The following is a 19,284-nucleotide window of genomic DNA, read 5'->3' as shown; positions in this document are numbered from 1 at the left end:
GTAGTTTAAGCAGAGGAGTCCAAAAGAGAAGCTAAAAAGAAGTCTGGGCCAGGTGCAGTGACTCAAGCCTGTAATCCCAGCACTCTGGGAGGTTGAGGCGGGAGGATTGCTTGAGGTCAGGAGTTTGAGACCAGCCTGAGCAAGTGCAAGACCCCATCTCTACAGAAAATAGAAAAATTAGCCAGACATGGTGGCGTGCACCTGTGGTCCCAGGTACCCGGGAGGCTGAGGCAGGATTGCTTGAGCCCAGGAGTGTGAGGTTACAGTGAGCTATGATGATGCCACTGCATTCTAGCCTGTGCACCAGAGTGAGACTCTGTCTCCAAAATCAAAAACAAAAATAAGTATGGTTCATGTGCAACTAATCTAGCATCAAACTGTTAGCTGAAACTAATTTTTTAAAACTGCATTTTGAAAATTTGATACAGACACATACACAAAGCAGACAGAAGAGCACAGTGAACTCCACTCTTCTCATCCAACTTCAATAATTTTATTTCGCACACACCTGAAAAATTTCAAAGCCAATCCCAAACAGCATTTTACCCATTAGTATTTGAATTTGTAGCTCTATAAGCCCTTAAGAACAGTCATAACATAATTATCACAACTAAAAATTAATCAAAATTCTAAGTTAAAGTCAGTTTTAAAAATGATTATTCTTATGTCAAATGATATAGGTTCAAAATAAGCCAATAAATACCTGAAAAGGTACTCCACATCTGCGGTCATGAAGGAAATGGAAATTTAAATCACAATGAGATTCTAATTCCGACTGAAGGGCATGGTGCAGACCGAGAGACCAGCAGCACAAGTGCTGGCTGTGTGGCACGGGACTCACGGCCAAGCTGCCCCGGCCTCTATACAGTGCCCACTCACGACTGTCTGGCAGTTTTCTGAAAAGCACATCTGCCCTGTGACCCAACCATTCCATTCTTGGGTACTTAAGAGAAATGACAACTTGGTCCATAACATCATTTGTACACGAATGTTCTCAGTAGCCTTGTTCCTAACAGCCCCCAGCTGGAAACAACCTGAGTATCTACCAACGGGAGTATGAGCACGGGAAGTGTACACAGTGGGAGCCGACTGGGCCACGGAAAGAATGCCCCAGTGACATTCACAACAACCTGCATCTCCAAAATGCTATGCCGAGCAAGACGCCATAAACCAAACACTGTATTCTGCACTGTTTCGTTTATACGAACTCCAGAACAGACAGAAACTGGAAAGTGGTCTCTGAGGGCAGGGGCAGGGGCAGGGGCCGACGGGGAGCAGCCCCACCACGGCTTCCTGAGTCAGAGGCCCAGGGCTGGCGTGCGGCCCCAGGGGAGACAGCCACTGCTGGTGCAGCCTGCAGGGAAGACACTGCCCAGTGCCCCGAGAGCACTGGCCCCTCCCTGGAAAGGGCATCAGTCCGACACCCAGCCCAGGTGTGGGGGCCTGTGGCACCCCGCAGAGCACCGCCCAGGGGCTGGCAGGGGCCCCACTGGCTCAACCCACACTGTGCGCCAGACAGAGCCACACAGCAGCCTCTGAAGGTACGGCTGAGGCTCCTGCTGGGAGGTGCTGCCCAATCACGAGGGCTCTGCCCTCTAGGACGCAGCAGTGCCTTGTGGTCCCGTGGGCAGAACGAGGGCCAGGACCAAGCGCAGGGAGGAGGAGCAGCCCACCGGCACCTGAGTCTGCAGGGAAGGTGATGACCCCTCTGTAAGGCTCCAAAGGGGGCAGAGATTTGCCCGACCTGGGCAGGATGAGTGCCCTGGGGTGAGGGCTAGGAAGCGCCAGGGCCATACCTGCCCCAGCTTTTCATTTGTTCTAGAATGAAAGGGCTTATGTGACGTGTGTGGCTGATTCACAGCCAGACCTGCACCTTCAGCGTCCCCTGGGCTGCCTCCCCGTCCCTGTGCACCAGCCCCTCTGCGGCACCACGTCCCCCACAGGCAGAGACCAGGCCAGACAGCCACACAGCTTGGCGCCACCTGCACTGCCACCACACTCCAACCCTACTGTTCCCAGGCTGCACCGCAAGGAGCCCGCCCTGCGGAGACCATGCTGATCTGTCACGTTTTTTTTTTTTGAGACAGTCCCCCTCTGTCGCCCAGGCTGGAGCGCAGTGGTGTCCTCACAGCTCACTGCAGCCTCCAACTCCCGGGCTCAAGTGATCCTCCCGCCTCAGCCTCCCGAGTAGTTGGGACCACAGGTGTGTTTTTTATTTTTGTAGAGACAGGGTCTTGCTATTGCCAGGCTGGTGATCTGTCTGGTGATTCTGTAAATCCATCCCACTCACCTGCTCCAGGCTGTGCTCCACCTGCACTGAGACTGAATAATCACCAGGACGCAAGGCACAGCTTGGAATTAAAGCCCAGCCCCCTGCCGCCCTTACCTGTGGGTATCTGCGCTTGATGGACGTCAGGGCTCCTGCTGGCAGCTTAGCCAGCTCTGAGTCCCGAACGGCGTGCACGGTGGTCGCCCTGGCCTGGTGGGTCAGCATCTCCACCTGAGGAGGACGGGCTGGATGCTGGGCCGGGGCGCTCAGCCTGCAGGCCCTGGAGGCCCGGCCAGCCACACCTGTCCCCCAGAGCATCCCAACGGCCAGGTGGACCACAGCCCCACAGCAGAGCCACACACAGCCCAAGGTGCAGGGAGCCAGGGGGAGCAGAATGACCTAGCCAAGCCTCTGTTTTGCACAGGTGGAAGACGATAGTAGGTGCTTGCATGTGGCATGCTGTCAGAACCACCAGAACATGCCGGAAGCTAAAGGCACCCCCGACAACCCAGACAGATCCCAGACACAGGCACAGGCCACCGCGGGCTGGAACAAGGGTAGTCTCAGCACTCCCTGAGAAACAAACGCCTTTGGAGAAGACTTCTTTCTAAAATGGTGCTCAGATCCTACGGGAGCCCTGCTGCTGGGCACCGAGGCATCTGCACCAGCGTCCTGCCGGGTGCGCCAGCTCTGGAGAGGTGCCAGACTGATAGGGATGCCCACCCCAGGCCGAGCCTGGAGGCCAGGCAGTGCCAGAACACCACTGGCACGAGCTCTCCTGGTGCCCAGGGCAGGGCAGGGCCGGAGGCTGCAGCTCTGAGCACCCACCCACCAAGGTACTCGAGCCTCAGGGGGCTGCCCTGAGCCCCGTGACCAGATGGCAGAGAGCCCCTGGACTTCCCCACAGATGGGCTGAGAATTTTAAATAAATGAACAGAACCCCAGGTGTCTTGCGCTGTAATTCCGGACAGAGACCCTCCTGCACAGGATGCCCTGGGGAGGCTGGATGAGCTGCCAGCTGCTCCCCCTGGAGCCCTTCCAAAGGCAACTCTTGCCTCCACCTCCCTCACTCGGGGCTACAGCCTGGGCAGGGACACAGCCCTTGGGCCAGAGGGTGCCCCAGGCAAGGGCAGAGCCTGGGGCCAGAGCGGACCAGCCCCAAGAGGGAGTTCCCTCCTGCAGGTCACCTTGAGGCCTCCCTCCCCTGAAGTAACCAGCCAGGCAGATCCAGGATGCTGGAGGCGGGGCTGGACAGACAGGGCAGGCGCCTACCACACCAACGAGGTCCCCTCGGCCGTACTCCCCTGCCAGGCGCTTTTTCCCATCATCCTTCCGGATCACGGAGCGCAGGCGCCCACTGAGGACGATGTACGTGCAGTCAGACTTGTCCCCCTGCCTACAAGAGACACCAAGGCCCTGAGACCCTTGGCCCACCAGCCTCAGCCCCCAGACCCAGCTTCCCAACCGCCAGCTGGACCTCTGGATGTAAAAAAATTAAAAGAACACAGTCTTCTATATTTTTTTTGTTTAGGAAAATAGTTATTTTCGATTTAAAAATATGTTAACACATATGAGTTTATTGTTAATTTTAAATAAATAAATATTCCAAAATTTTGTTAGTGTTATTTTTTAGCACCATAAATACCGACAGCTACAATGGTCTGCCTGTGGCCTGGGCCAGCGTGAAGCTGGGTCTGTGACACGGAGCCAAGAGAGACACTCCGGGGAACACGCAGCACACGGGCGCCCACGTAAGTGCTGCCTGAAACACCTCCCTGGGTCGTCCTAAAGGATGGTGTGGATGTGTGTGCTGACGCGGAGAGATGCCCACGAAACACGAGTGTGTGTGAGCATGTGCAGTCCAGGCCTCCACTGTCTCACCTCAGGGCACCACGGACAGCCGGGGCCTCACCTGTATATCGCACGCCCGGCCTCCACCTCCATCCAGTCCAGAGCAAAGTCAATCTGCCGCACGAAGGACGACATCCTCTTCACCACGGTGTGTGCCATGCCCAGGACGACGGTTGGCTGCTTCCGCATGATTCTGCCGGGCAGTCCAGAGTCACTGCTGACGCCCCCTCCGACCCCCATCCCCCCGACTCTACTCTTCACTCAGGGCCACTGCACGGGGGAGCAGGTGGGCCGTGACCGCCGTCTGTCAAACAGGAGCCACGCCGCCCACTCTGGGGGCAACGAGACCACTGGCCAAGGGCTGGGACAGCACAGTGCCCGGCCAGCTGCTGGCTCGGCCGCGGCCCACGTGCCTGGTGGGCAAACCCTCCTCCTGTCACTGCCAACCCATGAATGCCCCTGGAGCACAGACCATAGCCACAGACGGTGAATCGACACACTTGGGTGTGGTGTGGATGGCAGTGAGCCCCTGGGGAACACAGCAGGCAGAGGGGGTGGTGGAGGCCCCCGGGGCCCGGAGGGAGCAGGGTCTCCTGGGTGGGTGCAGGGTGGCCGGGGGCTCTGACCACAGGAATACCACTTCCCTGGTGGCTGCGGAGGGTGTTGGAGGGGTGGCGTGGTCAGCTCGTGGGCCGCTGTCGGCCTTACTGGGCAGGAGAGAGCTCTGCTGTGCACACTAGATGGTGGAAGCCCCTTCGACACCCCAGGGAGGTGGCAAGACCGTGCTCAATTACGCAGACCCCAAAGATGGGAATGTGGCACTTGAGCCCTTGGCCTGCAGGAGAACACCCAGGACATCAGCTGGACTATGCCTGCAGGGTGGGCGTGGGGCTGCGCACTCCAGGGCTCTCACACTGCCCACAGGCAACACGGCACAGACACGCAGTCGCCCGCACGGAGACACAGGCGCCCCCACAGAGACACAGGCGGCCGCATGGAGACACAGGCGGCCGCACGGAGACACAGGTGGCCGCACGGAGACACAGTCACTCGCACGGAGACACAGGCGCCCGCACGGAGACATAGGCGGCCGCACGGAGACACAGTCACTCGCACGGAGACACAGGCGCCCGCACGGAGGCACAGGCGCCCAACCAGACACCGGAACAGACACAGATGGCCGACCACACACAGACGCCTGTACTAACACAGATACCCGCATGGACACAGACGCCCGACCACACACAGACGCCTGTACTAACACAGATACCCACACAGACACAGACGCCTGAACACACACAGACACACATGGCACGGAGGGATCTGGCCGCGTCGAGGCACAGGGAAGGCAGGGGCCCCGACCCCCACACTGGCAGTCCCTGTCCTGGCTCCTTGCCATCCCTCCTGGGCTTCTCCCAGAGCAGAGAGGGCAGGAGCTCCGGGGCTAGAGGAGCAGCTGGGAGTGTGCTCTGTGCCTCAGGGACACAGATCCGAGTGCTCAGGAAGAAGATGGACCCAGCTCCATCCTGGGGCCCGGCCCCCCTGCTGGTGGAGGGAGCTGGGCAGGTTTCCACCTTTCTGAGCCTCAGTTTCCCCCTCTGTAGAAGGAGGTCCTGACTCACACTGCGGACACGAGAGTACAGAATGAGAGCACCAGACCAGCCTGGCTGGAGGGAGCTGAGCATGGTGCCATCCTGCTCATCTGAACCACCCCTCCTGACCACTGCTCAGGAAATGCACTTGGCCACAACCCTGGCCTTTGGCCCCTGACCCCTCCTTCCATCTGCCTGACCTTTCAGGGAGAAGAGCCCTGCGATCACAGCAGGACTCTGGCCTGGGAGGAGGCAGAGGCCTTTGGAAAACACACACCACGGGCAGCCAAACACAAGGGTGAAGGCCCTGAAATGAACTCTGGGCTCCAGGGAAATTCTGGACCCCTGGCAATGCAGAAATGATGGCAGCATTTAATCCATCTGGTGCCCTGGGACAAGCAGCTCACTGCCAGGCAGCCATCCTGACCACATGACCAGCAAGGGGTGCAGCCCAGGGCCCCCACAGGCAGACCGAGGACAGCTCTGAGCCTGGGGGACAGAACCTGGGACCATGGGCTGGGGTCAGGTTGACGAAGGTCACCAGCCCAGGGCATGGACGACAAAACTGATGTGCTCTGCCCCACACGAGCTGGCTCATCTGCCCGGGAGGCAGAGCAGCTTTCTTGCCACACTGTCCTTGCCTTTTGACCCCAGAAGTGCCGTCTCCTGCAACGCGAGCCCCAGCTGGTGAAGCAGGGTGGCCCGAGGCACCACTGCTCACAGCCACATGCTGGGGCCTGGGCCCTAAGTGGGCCCTGTTGAGTGTGGTCGGGGGGCCACGGACCTGAGCTGCAACGGGAGGGCAAGGCCAGGTCAGGTGCAACGCATCCACGGCGACTGTGAAATGCAGATCGTCGCTGGCTCTGCCTCACCAGGAGGAGAGCACAGATATTGGGCCTGGCTCCGCGGACGAACTCGGCCAACTGGTCACAGTGAGCTTGAAAGCCCACACAGAGGAGCAGCGGGCTAGGCCTTGCATTGCAAAGTTTTCGGGGACACACCAACTAGGGACACACAAGCGGGCAGGGCAGAGTGTATGAGCGCCAGAAGGACCATGCAGCTGCCTGGTGGAAGCCGTGTCACACATACCTCAGGGACAGATCACAGGAGCTGGGCGTGCTGCCCGGGGGACTCACTCGTAGAAGTGGGCCTTGGAGATGGACAGGAAGCTGCAGTCCCTGTTGGCCTTGATGGTGAAGAGGAGGGGCTCGCCCATGAGCACGGCCAGCTGGCCCACCGTCTCCCCGGGGCATGTCAGGAACAGGCAGGTGTCCTCCCTGCTGTCGGTCTCCCGCTGGTACACGTGCAGCAGCCCCGAGACCACGAAGAGGACACTGACGTCCTGACAAAAGCAGAGGGGCGCAGGCTCGATGGCAGCAGTGTGCCCCATAGCGCAGGGAGACGCCCCAGCAGCTGGGAGTGGGACTGGGCAGGCAGCCTGGATGTCCTGAGGACCAGGGCCTGGGGAGGCTACTTGGCCGCGGCACACGGACGACGGCACCGGGCCTCATCGGGCCAGGCCCCGCGCCACAGACACAAGGCGAGCAACAAGGTCCTCCTCCGCCCAGTCGGCGACCTCACCAGCCCTGGACACAGGCACATTTCAGCAACGTGAGCGGTTGTATTGTTTAATCATTAGTCACAGGAAATGTGTGCAGCTCCCTGCAGCGAGCCCTGCTCAGATACACGCATCTTCCCTCCCAGCATCCTGGCATCTAACTGTTCCACACAAATATGTGTTGGTCAGCCCAATATTCCCTCAGAAGCAAAGACACTTCCTCTCCCTGAAACACTCGTGGTGGGTCCCGCACTGGCAGGCCTGCAGCCAGGCCTCTGAGGGCACCTCTTCCTGCCCTGGGCGGGGGCCGACACCTGGCCACCCTGCACACCTCACATACATTTCAGTGCAGCGTCTATAAATGTGCCCCACAAAACCACTCAGGCAAACCCCGGCTTGTGTCCAGTGCATGACCTCTTCCCAAATCTGCATACCTGTCAGGTGTGAACAGAAACGGTCTAGCACTGCAGGAACAAGACTCCCAGGGCTTGGGGCAGCCTGAGGGCTGCGGCTGAGCCTCACTGCCCAGCAAGCGGGGCGGGAGGCCCCCAGTGAGACAGCCTCTGCAGCCCCCTCGGCCCAGCTCTGCCCCGCGCTGTGCTGCTGCACGGACAAGCCCAGTGGCCACACCCTCGGGGCTGGGGCCCTTCGCTCACCTGGTCTCCTTGTTTAGACACTACAGTGCCAGCAGGGACATGGAAAAGTGCCACGCGGCCATCCAACAAGGACGGGTCCTAAAAGACAGAATTGGTTTCAAGAGAGGGAACATGAAGAGACAAGCTGAGCGAAGGCACAAGGAAGGAGGCCACCCTGGACTAAAGAGAGGCCGAGTGTAGCAGCCCAGAGGCTGCAGCCACTCTGAGGATGCCACCAGAGACTCTGCAAAGTGGTGATATTAGCACAGAAAGAGACAAGTTGAGTGGAATATAACCAAAAATGCAGGAATAGACAGCAACATTTTTGTGAATTCATGTAAAAGAGAGAGGATTTCATTTCAGTGGGAAATGGTGATTTATTTAATGAACAGTGCCAGCATAACTCATGAGAAAACTATCAGTGAGACGCCCTTTTTCACGCTACCTACAAAAACTAGGCTCCACAATGACCCAGTCAGGTTGAGCCTGGAGCCCAGGCAGCCCTCGAGTACGGCTGGGAAGTGCCCAGCACATCCAGGAGCCTGCACGGGGAGCCCAGGTGAGCACCTGCGAGAATCACACCTGCAAACGGTTAAAATCACCAAAATGTTTAAATCCAGATTTCACAGTGATAATGAAACAAACACAAGAAGAAAGTCATTGGTCACCTTTGTAACATGATAAGTAACTAAATCCTTAAACTGCGCGAACCCCGGTGATGAAAGGATCTGAGCCCTGGGCGTCAAAGGCTGCTGCCATCTCCCCACAGGAAGAGGCGACAGTCACACGCCTCCTGACGAGACCTGGTTTTGCCAGGACAGACTGGGGGGCGGTAGAGGAGGAGGAGGAGACTCTGGCGTGGCCCCTGTATCCACTGCCAGGCCACAGGCCGCAGCCACCCACCTGGAGCAGCAGGTGCCACTGCCCCACCCAGAATGCGGGAAGCTCTGTGGGAGGGGAGACCAGCCTCAGCGACAAAAGAAGAGGCAGGAAAAACAGAGGGAGGGACCTCCAGGGAAGACGTGAAGGACACCCCGGCTGGCCTGGCGAGGACCACAGTCACGACTAAGGAGACTGCTAGAAAGTCAGGTATAACCGGCAGCTGAAGACAGTAAGGCTCACTGTTAAACTGCCAGGAGTGATAACGGTGTTGTGATTATGTTTAAAAATAGCCCCCATTTTTTAGAGGTAACTACCAAAGTATTTACTAGTGACGCAGCACAATGTTGGGATTTGCTTTCAGAGTGGGATGCTTGGGGTGGGGCTGGGGGCGCCAAGGCGGGTATGGATGGAACGAGGCAGTCGTGGGCTGACCGTCACCGTGCCTGTGCCGGATGGCAGGCACTCGCCCTCATTATGCCATTGCATCCGTTTTGCAAATATTTGAATTTTTCCATTAATAAAAAGTTATTTGACAGGAGAGAAGATTTAAGAAACATATCAACCAACTGCAAACGTATAGACCTTATAGAGACCCTGCCTTGTGCACAACAACAGGACACGACTAAAATCCATCATGACACAGCCAGGCCAAGAACACGGCCGGGCAGATGAGGAACGGAGGCCCCTGACATTCCACTGCAGCTATATCTTACAAAACAGAGTCCTTAACCTTAAGAGAAGAATGACATGAAATTACTATATATAGTGTTTGAAATTTTACAGAAAGAAAATATTTAGGGGGTGGGTTAGGAGTATAGCTATAAAATGATTAGCCATAACTGATAATTACTGAACCTGGGTGACAGTACACAGGACTTCATGATACTATGACTCCTACTTTTTTACAGGTTTAAACCTTTCTATGCTAAGAAAATAAAAATTAAATTCCAGATGAACCAATGATTGAATATTTAAAAATAATCAAAATAACTTTAAAATTACTAAAGTGAAACTGAAAAAATGTCATACAAAAATAATCTGAAAATTATATTGCTGGATTGAATATAACTCCCCAAATTTTAAGCATAACTGAGGAATTCTGGAGTCTAGCTCTGGGACATCTGAATGGCCCAGCAAATCTCAAGCCTTGAGTCTGAACATAAAGTGATCCCAAACTGCCCGCAGTTCAGACTCTGGCAAAGCAGATGAAAATCTCTTCTGTAAGAGACATTACCTTGGGTTTCATATTATGTCCAAAAATAAGTACTTAAGTACTACAGAGAGCTCACAGTACCAAAGCATATCGTTAACCAAGATGACAAGTGCCCGGAAGAGATAACACATCATGAGCAAGACCCAGAGGGAACGAAAGAAAACAGAAAGACGAGAGAACTCAACACAGGGTGTGACCGCTAAGCGGCCTGAGAGCCAGACTTGAAACACTCAACAAGAACTAGAAATATTTCAATAGTGACAGATTTTTTTAAAAGTAGAAATTCTAGAATAACTGTATAATAACCAAACTTGACAAGTCAATGCATAGGTTTAACATCAGATTAGATACTGTAAAAAAAGAATTAGTAAACTTAAATGAAAACATCTACATTCAAGCATAAAAAGACTTTTTAAAAAATCGGAAATACAGAAGAAAGGGTAAACTCAGAGGATAAATGAGAAGACACACGCACCTGAGTCGCAGCAGGGGGAGGAAATGGGCAGAGGCAGTACCTGAACAAAGAGCTGATAATTTTTCAAAAGGGATTCAGAGCACAGATTGAAGTCCAATGAGTTTTGTGTAAGATAAATAAAAAGAAATCCACACCCAGCTCTGTCATAGGGAAACTGCAGTAAACCAAAGAAAAGAAAATATCTTAAAAGCAGCAGGAGAAAGAGTTATTTCCAGAGGAGGACAGGTCAGGACACTACTCAGTGGAAGCAACGCAAGCCAGAGTTGGTGTCGCTCCAACATGCTGAGTGAGAACTCTCCCCAGCAAAGCGTCCCTCAAGAGTGATGGCAGCAGAAGGAAGTATATCCACAGTAGCTGCTCTCCCTCGTATTACAGCTATTAACTCTGGACAGAAGGTAAAAGCCATCATCAGACAAAAGAACTCTGAAAACCACGGGGTAGCAGGTGGGCTGGGGCACGGGTGTGGTCACAGCATCAAAGATGACCAGGACGGGGCAGGGCCTGGTTCTCCTTCCTCCCTTACCCGCCAACTTCAACCTGAAGGCTGACCCAGTAGAGATGCTGTGCTGTGCCATGGTGCAGATGACAAAAACGTCAAGAGAAATTCCCTCTACCTTCCCCCTCTTTGGGAAGAGGCCCAGAGAGCCAGAAAGGGTGAGAAAACCTAACCTTTCTCTGTCCTTTGCTCTCAGCCCTAGGAAGTCAGCCCCATCTGCAGAGCTGCACTGCAGGTGCCAACCGTAGCAAGGCAGGGCAGAAGGGAGGGCCTAGGACAGCCTGGAACGATGCCAGAGATCCAGCGGACTAGCGCAAACGGTCAGACTTTCCAATGAGGACACTGGGCCAGCAGAGTTTCCATGAGGAAAAAATACATGTAATCAAATCCTTCCTTGCATTATTCATAAAAACTAATTTTATCTACATTAAAACCCCAGAAAGCAAAAAAAAGTAAGGCTTTTAGACAACAGTGTAGAAAATCTTTACGGTATGAGAGCAAGGAAATATTTCTTAAGGCACAAAATGCACTAGCCATAAAGGAAAAGATCAATAAGTTTTACATTATAATTAGGAACTTCGGTCCACCACAGATAGCATTCAGCAGGTGCAAAGAGGCAGGCCCTAGAGTAGTCATGCGCATGACCTACACCCAACCAAGGGCTGTGATCTAGAAAATACAAAGAAACCTAAACATCAAAAGCAAAAACTGGACTAACAGAAAATGGGGAAGAGGCTAGAACCCGTGCTTCACAGAAAGGGATGCCAAACGGCAAATTAAGCCTGTGCTCCACCCCAAAGGCCCCTGCAGCCGCCACCTCCCATGCCTGAACCACTGCCCGAAAGAAGGGGAAGCTGCAGGCGCTGTGGGGACGGGGTTCAGATGCCCTGGGGACCATGCACTCACGTCCAGCTTCATCAGGGTGAGGAGGTCCTTCTTGGCTGCTCTGAAGATAGCGTCTGTCTTCCTGCTGGCGACAGTCTCATCCGCCTGAGTCTCTGAGTAGTGGAAGGCCCCAGAAGGGACCTCTGCAACAATCACACTTTTCTTGGACTTGAGAAGAACAAAGATACCAGCAGTTAGGAGGCATGTGGCGAGGAAGGCATGCAGGGCTTGGCCAGGCCTGGACATTGCGCTGGCCCTGGGCAGCTTGGCCGAGCCTGGTGACCCTCTGCAGACTGTCTGACATCAGAGGATGGGTTGTGTCCCTCAAGGCACTAGCGAGCCAGGGAGGGCAGAACACTGAGGGGTGAAAAGAGAGAGGCAGGGACCCACCTTGCTGGCCACTAAGTTCCCAGCGTGCTCGTCTGTGTGCAGGAAGACCCTGGCCCGGTCACACGCCATACCCAGGTCTGAGGTGGCCCCAGCTGGGCCCCCTACAAACAGAGGGGAGACTGAGGACACTGCTTGCTGGTCCACACACCTGAGCACCCTGCATGTCTAACAGGAAAAATCCTGGTAGACAGGACTCCAATCACTAGAGGGTGTAGGGTGTCCAGACCGAAAATCATGGAGTACCTTGAGCGCCTTGTGACCAACCAGCTGCAGGTTTCCCCCACAAGGCTTGAACCCAAACTGGGGCCTTGAACATTCTCACGCCTGACAAAGATATCAAATCGTTGCCCAAAGCACTGAAAGAAACTCACCCCCACCCTGAGCCAAATTCCTTAAACACTCAGATAAACTCCAGACCCTCACACCTTCACCAGAGACACACCCGGCACAACACCCTGTGTCTTGCCATCCAACAAGGATGTACACACGTTCCCTAATAAACGCCCTGGACCGAGTGCCGAGGACTAAGCATCCGGACTGAGCAACCTGACCAAGCTCCCTGACAGAGAGTCCTGAGTGAGTGTCCTGAGTGAGAGTCCTGAGTGACAGTCTTGAGTGACAGTCCTGGGTGAGAGTCCTGAGTGAACCTTCTGACTGAGCGTCCTGAGAGTCCTGAGAGTCCTGAGTGAGAGTCCTGACTGAGTGTCCTCGCCAGACTGAGAGTCCTGACTGAGCGTCCTGAGTGTCCCGACTGAGCGTCCTGACTGAGAGTCCCAACTGAGTGTCCTCGCTAGACTGAGTGCCCTGAGTGAGCACCCTGGCTGTAGTGCTCCCTTCTTTGGAAGGCAGCAGGTTCCATCTTGGATGGTTTGGGGCACTTGCCTGTGGGAACTCTCCTGCTGCTGCTTTTGCAGTGGCTCCATCCGTGGCTTCCATGGGACAAAGCAGAGGGTGAGACCACTTTGCACAGATACACACACACACACACACACACACACACACACACCCCCCTTTTATGACCCACAGTCAACTTCTGAATGTTACCGAACACCCACCTCTTCACATCTCCAGACCAGACATGAGCTTTGGAACATACACATTTAGTTTTGAATCTGGCCCAGCATGTACAAGCTGTGCGTGCAAGTGACTTATCTAAGCTGCAATTTCCTCATCCAAAATGTAGAATTTATAACACCCATTTCTCAGGGTTGTCATAAAACTTGTACCAGGTCATATACATAGCACTCGGCATCAACAGGAGGCTACAAATGAGCTGCAAGAACAACAAACCATCTCTCTTTCTCTTCAACGAGGCAACCGAGTTACAGACGCAGAGATGCAGATTTTGTGAAGACCCTGACGGGCAAGACCATCACCCTTGAGGTCGAGCCAAGTGACAGCATTGAGAATGTCAAAGCCAAAATCCAAGATGAGGAGGGCATCCCACTTGACCAGCAGCATCTGATATTTGCGGGCAAACAGCTGGAGGATGGCCACACTCTTTCCGATCACAACAGTCAGAAAGAGTCCACCCTGCACCAGGTGCTTCATCTGCGAGGTGGCATCACTGAGCCTTCCCTCTGCCAGTTCGCCCAGAAATCCAACTGCGACAAGATGATCTGCCGCAAATGTTATGCTCGCCTGCACTGCCATGGTGTCAACTGCCTTAAGAAGAAGTGTGGCCACACCAACAACTTGTGCCCCAAGAAGGTCAAATAAGGCCCCTCCACCGCCTCCGCCTCCTTTCCCTGCAGGGCAGCCTCCTGCCCAAGCCCCATGGCCCTGGGGCCTCAATAAAGTTTCTGTTTCATTGACTGGAGCAGTAAAAAAAAAAAAACAAAACAACAAAAAACCCAGAACAAACCTCAGATACACACAATACAAACGAACATCACGCTGAGTGAAAGGCACCAGGTGCAGGCGCATATCCTAAGTACCCCATTCACGGAACGGGATGTTCCAGCAGAGCCAAAACCAGAGCCATAGATATGCGGACCCTATGGGAAGGGGCATGTGGCTTATTGACTGTGACAGGCACATGGAGCATGTGCCTGTCAGATTTCACAGAGCTATACCCTTTAGCTTGGTGCGCCACTCTGTGTGTTACTTATGCCTCAATAAAATACTGCCATTTAAAAAACCCTAGGCTGGCACGTGGTGGCTCACACCTGTAATCCTAGCACTTTGGGAGGCCGAGGTGGGAGGATTGCTTAAGCCCAGGAGTTTGAGGCTGCAGTGAGCTATGATGACACCACTGTACTCCAGCCTCAATGACAGAGCCAGACCCTGTCTCAAAAATAAATAAATAAATAAAAAAATTTTAAAACCTGGCCAGGTATGGTGGCTCACGCCAGTAATCCTAGCATTCTGGAAGGCAGAGAGGTGGGAGGACTGCTTGAGCTCAGGAGTTCGAGACCAGCCTCAGCAAGACTGAGACTCCATCTCTGCTAAAAATAGAAAAATTAGCCAGCCATCATGTCACACACCTGTAGTTCCAGCTACTCGGGAGGCTGAGGCAGGAGGTGGCCTGGGTGGGAAGCAGTGAGGCCGGCACCCCAGGGAAGTGTGAGGGGATGGTGAGATGGGACAGGTGTGCAGAGGATGTCGAGGGCAGCAAGACACCCGCCGAGCCTTGACCCCAGAGTGAGAGCGCAGGTGTAGGCTCCTCTGGGCCCACAGGGCTCTCGTCCATCTACAGATTGCACCACCGCTGAGTGCCAGGGCAGCTCAGCCCCTCCCTCAGACACAGACAGCCTGTCGGCAATACTGGCTAGGCAGCCGTTGGAGGTCCCTTACCTTGTGGGGCCGAAGGGTCAGGGTCACCTGCCTGGGACTTCTCGAGGTCGTCTGGGATCTCTCCATGGACAGAAGGCAGAGGGACAGAGAGGCTCCCCTTCAGCAGAGGCCCAGAGGTTGCTGAACGGCCACCCCCACGATCCGCTGGGGAGACAGGTGTGACAGCCTTGGTGTCCACACAGCCCAGTGTCCAGCTCAGCTCACAGAGCAGGGTCCCCACAGTGGCACCCAATCTGCACGTCTTGAGGCCCAGGCACAGCCCTCTACAGCACCCTGTGCCCCTGCACACAAACACCCTGCTCATCTGCACCTGGCTGGCCCCACAGGTGAGCAAGTGCCAGCCTCAGACTTGCCCTGCGCCGCGCCCCCTCCCCACCCTTCTCCACGGTCTTCCTGGACTGACCACCCCAGCTGCCGGCCTGTGTGCCTGACAGTCAACTCCTGCTCAGGTGGAAGCTGCCAGTTGTCCCTTTCTCAGTGGCATTCCTTTAGTCGAGGTGGCCATCTGAGCACACCTGGGAGGAACCACGCGAGGCTTCGACGCTCCACCTGTCCCTCAGGTGGAGTGGCCCCACCAGAACCTTCCCGGAAGGACCCTGGCCTCACCCCCCACACTGGATGGAGGAGGCTGCCTCCTAGGCCGATGCTGTCTGCTGCGTCTACAGGGGCCTGCGAACCTGCCCGCCCCGACCTCTGCCGAGACCCACGCCAGGAGAGCCGTCCTGCCCCACCGCCTAATAATGGCCAAAAGTTCAGGTCAGAGGATGCTATTCAGGCAGAAATACTTAAATGACACATACTCTAAAATGGACTTCTGTGAGGAACCAGACCAGCCAGAGCTGGGTTTCAAGGGCAACATGGTGCAAAGCCTCGTCCTAGGACGGGCCAGCTGGGTGGCTGGGCCCGGCACTTGCCCTTGCAGGTCTCCAGGACACACTCGAGGGCAAGCAGGTCATTCTGGTTTGTGTTCCGTTCCACTTTAACAAACACTGCTTTATTTAATTTCACATGCTTTTTGTCAACCACTTGAAGTCTTTGGGAACATGACAGGCTATAAAAAAAGCAAAGGGCATAAGCCCCACCTGATAAGGTGGCTGCTGAATTTGTCCCACAGATCGTCCTCGAGGTGACTCGGCCAGCATGGGCCGTACTGGACGGCTTCCTTCCCAAATCCAAGCCCTCCTGAGAGCTCACAGCAGCACGGTAAGAGCACATAGGTGAAAAACTATTCCCGTATATGCGCATTTCACCTGGGCTGGGGTGGGGAACCTACGGCCTTAAGGCCACATGGGGCCTTCTTGGTCCTTGAGTGCCAAGTCCCTCACAGATAATTGTGGGGAGAATAGGCTGAGCGCAGGGGCACATGCCTGTAATCCCTGAACTTCGGGAGGCTGAGGCAGGAGGATCACTGAGCCCAGCAGTTTGAGGCTGCAGTGAGCTGTGATGGCACCACTGCACTCGAGCCTGAGTGAGACTCTGTCTCAAAAAAAAAAAAAAAAAAAAAAAAATGGGGAGAACTAAAGAATGGAGGACAAGGTGACCTGGTCACATGTGAGGTGGCCTGGGGTGCATATGCGATGAGCTGGGGTGTGCATGAGGTGGCCTGGGTTCATGTAAGGTGGCCTGGATGCGTGTGAGGTGACCTAGGGTGCGTGTGAGGTGGCCTAGGGTGCGTGTGAGGTGGCCTGGGTGCGTGTGAGGTGGCCTAGGGTGCGTGTGAGGTGACCTAGGGTGCGTGTGAGGTGGCCTAGGGTGCGTGTGAGGTGGCCTAGGGTGCGTGTGAGGTGGCCTAGGGTGCGTGTGAGGTGGCCTAGCGTGCGTGTGAGGTGGCCTAGGGTGCGTGTGAGGTGGCCTAGGGTGCGTGTGAGGTGGCCTGGGCAGCGGGAGGGAGAAGGCCCTGGGCTCTGGGCTGGAGGTGGCCCTCCTTGGGTCAGGACAGTACCTGAGTCGCAGGGCTTCCGGGGCCGCAGGGGCCTCTCAAACCACTCTTCTGGGCCACAGAACATCTGCCTTTTGGCCTTTGCAGCAGCCACGCTGGCTACAGACACGAGGGGGATGGCCTGGCTCTCCTGGGACACGAGAAGGAACATCAGCGCTGCTCCAGCAACACCCCTGCGTTCTAGTGGGGACTGCTCACCACTGGTGAGGGGGAAACTCGCAAGGAAAACTGTCAGCTACATTTCAGGTAACGAGAAGAGGCCAATAATCAACTAGGAAATCCAATCATGTAAAAAAAAAACGGCTGATTTGTAGCCGGGCATGGTGGCGCAAGCCTGTGGTCCCAGCTACTCGGGAGGCTGAGGCAGGAGGATCGCTTGAGCCCAGGAGTTTGAGGTTGCTGTGAGCTAGGCTGACGCCATGACACTCTAGTGGGGGCAAAACAGTGAGACTCTGTTTTAAGAAGGGAGTAAAAAAAAAAAAAAGATTGATTTGTTTAAGGCAACAAAGGCTTAGCCTACTTTTACCTTAGGCTCACTGTAACACACTTCATTAAGATGAAAAAGAAAATTTTGAATCCAAATAAAAAACATGCATCAGGCATTTCGTAACCACCGGGGCTGTATCTGTACGCCCCACAGTACCTCGCTGGGAGCCCTCGGCATGCTGGGGCAGCAACTCGGCTGCGAGGACGGAGCAGGGCATGAAACCACTATCGCACTTAGTTCTCTTAAGAACTCTGTGAGGTAGGAGCCAGTCTTGTCCCATTCCACAGGTCGGGCGTCTACCCAGGCTCACACTGCTGGGAGCGCGGAGAGCCAGGCTTCAAGGGGCTGCACCGTTGACAATGCCCTCTCTGCTCCCTCCAAACAGCTCACAGTGTGGGATCAGCTCAACCCCACCCAGTCTGCATAGACAGCAGGAGTCAATCAAGGGCAGGACACAGAGCTGAGTGCTGGCAGGACGACCCCGGGGACAGGGATGGAAAGAAGGTAGCAGCCTCCACCGGACAAGGCAGTCAGCTCAGCTTACAGCCCCGTGGGGAGCTAGAAAGGGAAAATGTGTGTGTGTTCGGGCAGTCAGTGTTTTATGGACCCAAAATGACAAAGGAGGCCTCGTCACGGCCTCCAATACCAGATTCTCCTGCAACACAAGCTGCAGGGGCACAATACGGCCGCTCACAATCAGGCCAGTATCCAGAAGGGATGAACTCCAGCACGAGAAGGAATTCCGCCTTTCCCAAATCTTAACTGATTAGAGAATTTTTTAACACAAGGCCCCCCAGAGAATCAAGCCCCCAACTCATCCACTGGCCTTTGCTTTAAGGTAGAAAAGTAAACACAGCCCAGTAGTCACCTCCCGAAGTCCAAAGTCCCGAAGACCAGCAAATAGAATGGCCACAGCTGTGGTTGGTACTGTCCCCACCAGGCACTGGGTGCCCTGCAGTGACAGCTGACAGGCCATCCTGACACCATGTGGAGCTGACACAGGGCTCTGTGAGGCAGTGTGTCCACTTACAGGGTTGAAGAGCTCCGTGGTCAGGCCCAGGTAGTCGTGTAGAGCCAGAACGGTCACTCTCTGCAGCCGCACCATGATGATCTGCAACAGACACGCATATGCCAAGAGCCCCAGCCACGGGCCCAGGGCGAGGGTCGTGGCCGCCAGCAGGGAACCACGCCCCCCAGACCCAGAACAAACCAAACCCCTTCCAGGGACCTGTCAGGGGTAAAAACGTCCCTTGCTCCTGATAACTCGCCACGATAACGTAAGATGTTAACATGGGGGGGGGTGGTGAACAGCATGTGGAAACTGCATTGTTTATGTAACTTTTCTGTAAACCTAAAATTACTCTAAGTGTAATAAAAATTTAAAAATTTCTTCATGGGAGAGAATGAGAGATCTGAAAACCTCTTTGAAATTATGAATATTAATTTTATTGTAAAATATCTGTTACAAAATGTTTAAAAACAGCCTTAGTTCTTCCCATACCCACTCAGAATCCCACATCAATTACACTATTCTTCTGAGCCCATTTTCATGGCTATCAAACTCAGGACTGAGATAGTAACCTGCAAATAGACCTACTCGAATCCCAAGCCAGTTGCTGGGTCCCCTGCCTCGGAGGACTGAGAGCACCTAGAAGAGTTGACTGAAGAAGTGACTCAACTGCACCACCCTCACCAGGGTTTCGGGATATTTCTCAAGAACTCCTTGAAAAGCCGCAGCTGGAAGCCGGAGGATGGTGGATGGGACAGCCGCACGGGCGGAGACCGTTTTGTACGGCGAAGTATGACCCTGCAATAG

General features: G+C 54.7%; 1 protein-coding gene and 1 pseudogene across 1 annotated transcript in view; one reads left to right on the top strand and one right to left on the bottom strand.

The window, feature by feature from the left end:
* PNPLA7 (patatin like phospholipase domain containing 7) overlaps nt 1-19,284 on the bottom strand; it is a 64,729-nt gene that overhangs the window by 29,102 nt on the left and 16,343 nt on the right. Inside the window, 11 exon segments of the mRNA XM_045563775.1 lie at nt 2,387-2,500; nt 3,542-3,665; nt 4,182-4,313; nt 6,849-7,054; nt 7,927-8,004; nt 11,878-12,024; nt 12,247-12,347; nt 15,043-15,186; nt 16,985-17,111; nt 18,499-18,579; nt 19,147-19,275. Of these exon segments, the coding sequence (XP_045419731.1) occupies nt 2,387-2,500; nt 3,542-3,665; nt 4,182-4,313; nt 6,849-7,054; nt 7,927-8,004; nt 11,878-12,024; nt 12,247-12,347; nt 15,043-15,186; nt 16,985-17,111; nt 18,499-18,579; nt 19,147-19,275 (1,383 nt within the window).
* On the top strand, nt 13,369-13,965 carry LOC123646316 (annotated as a pseudogene).

The sequence above is a fragment of the Lemur catta genome, chromosome 10 (assembly GCF_020740605.2).
Source record: "Lemur catta isolate mLemCat1 chromosome 10, mLemCat1.pri, whole genome shotgun sequence".
Classification (NCBI taxonomy): domain Eukaryota; kingdom Metazoa; phylum Chordata; class Mammalia; order Primates; family Lemuridae; genus Lemur; species Lemur catta.
Note: the sequence above shows the minus strand (reverse complement) of the source record. Positions and strands in the feature narration are given on the sequence as shown.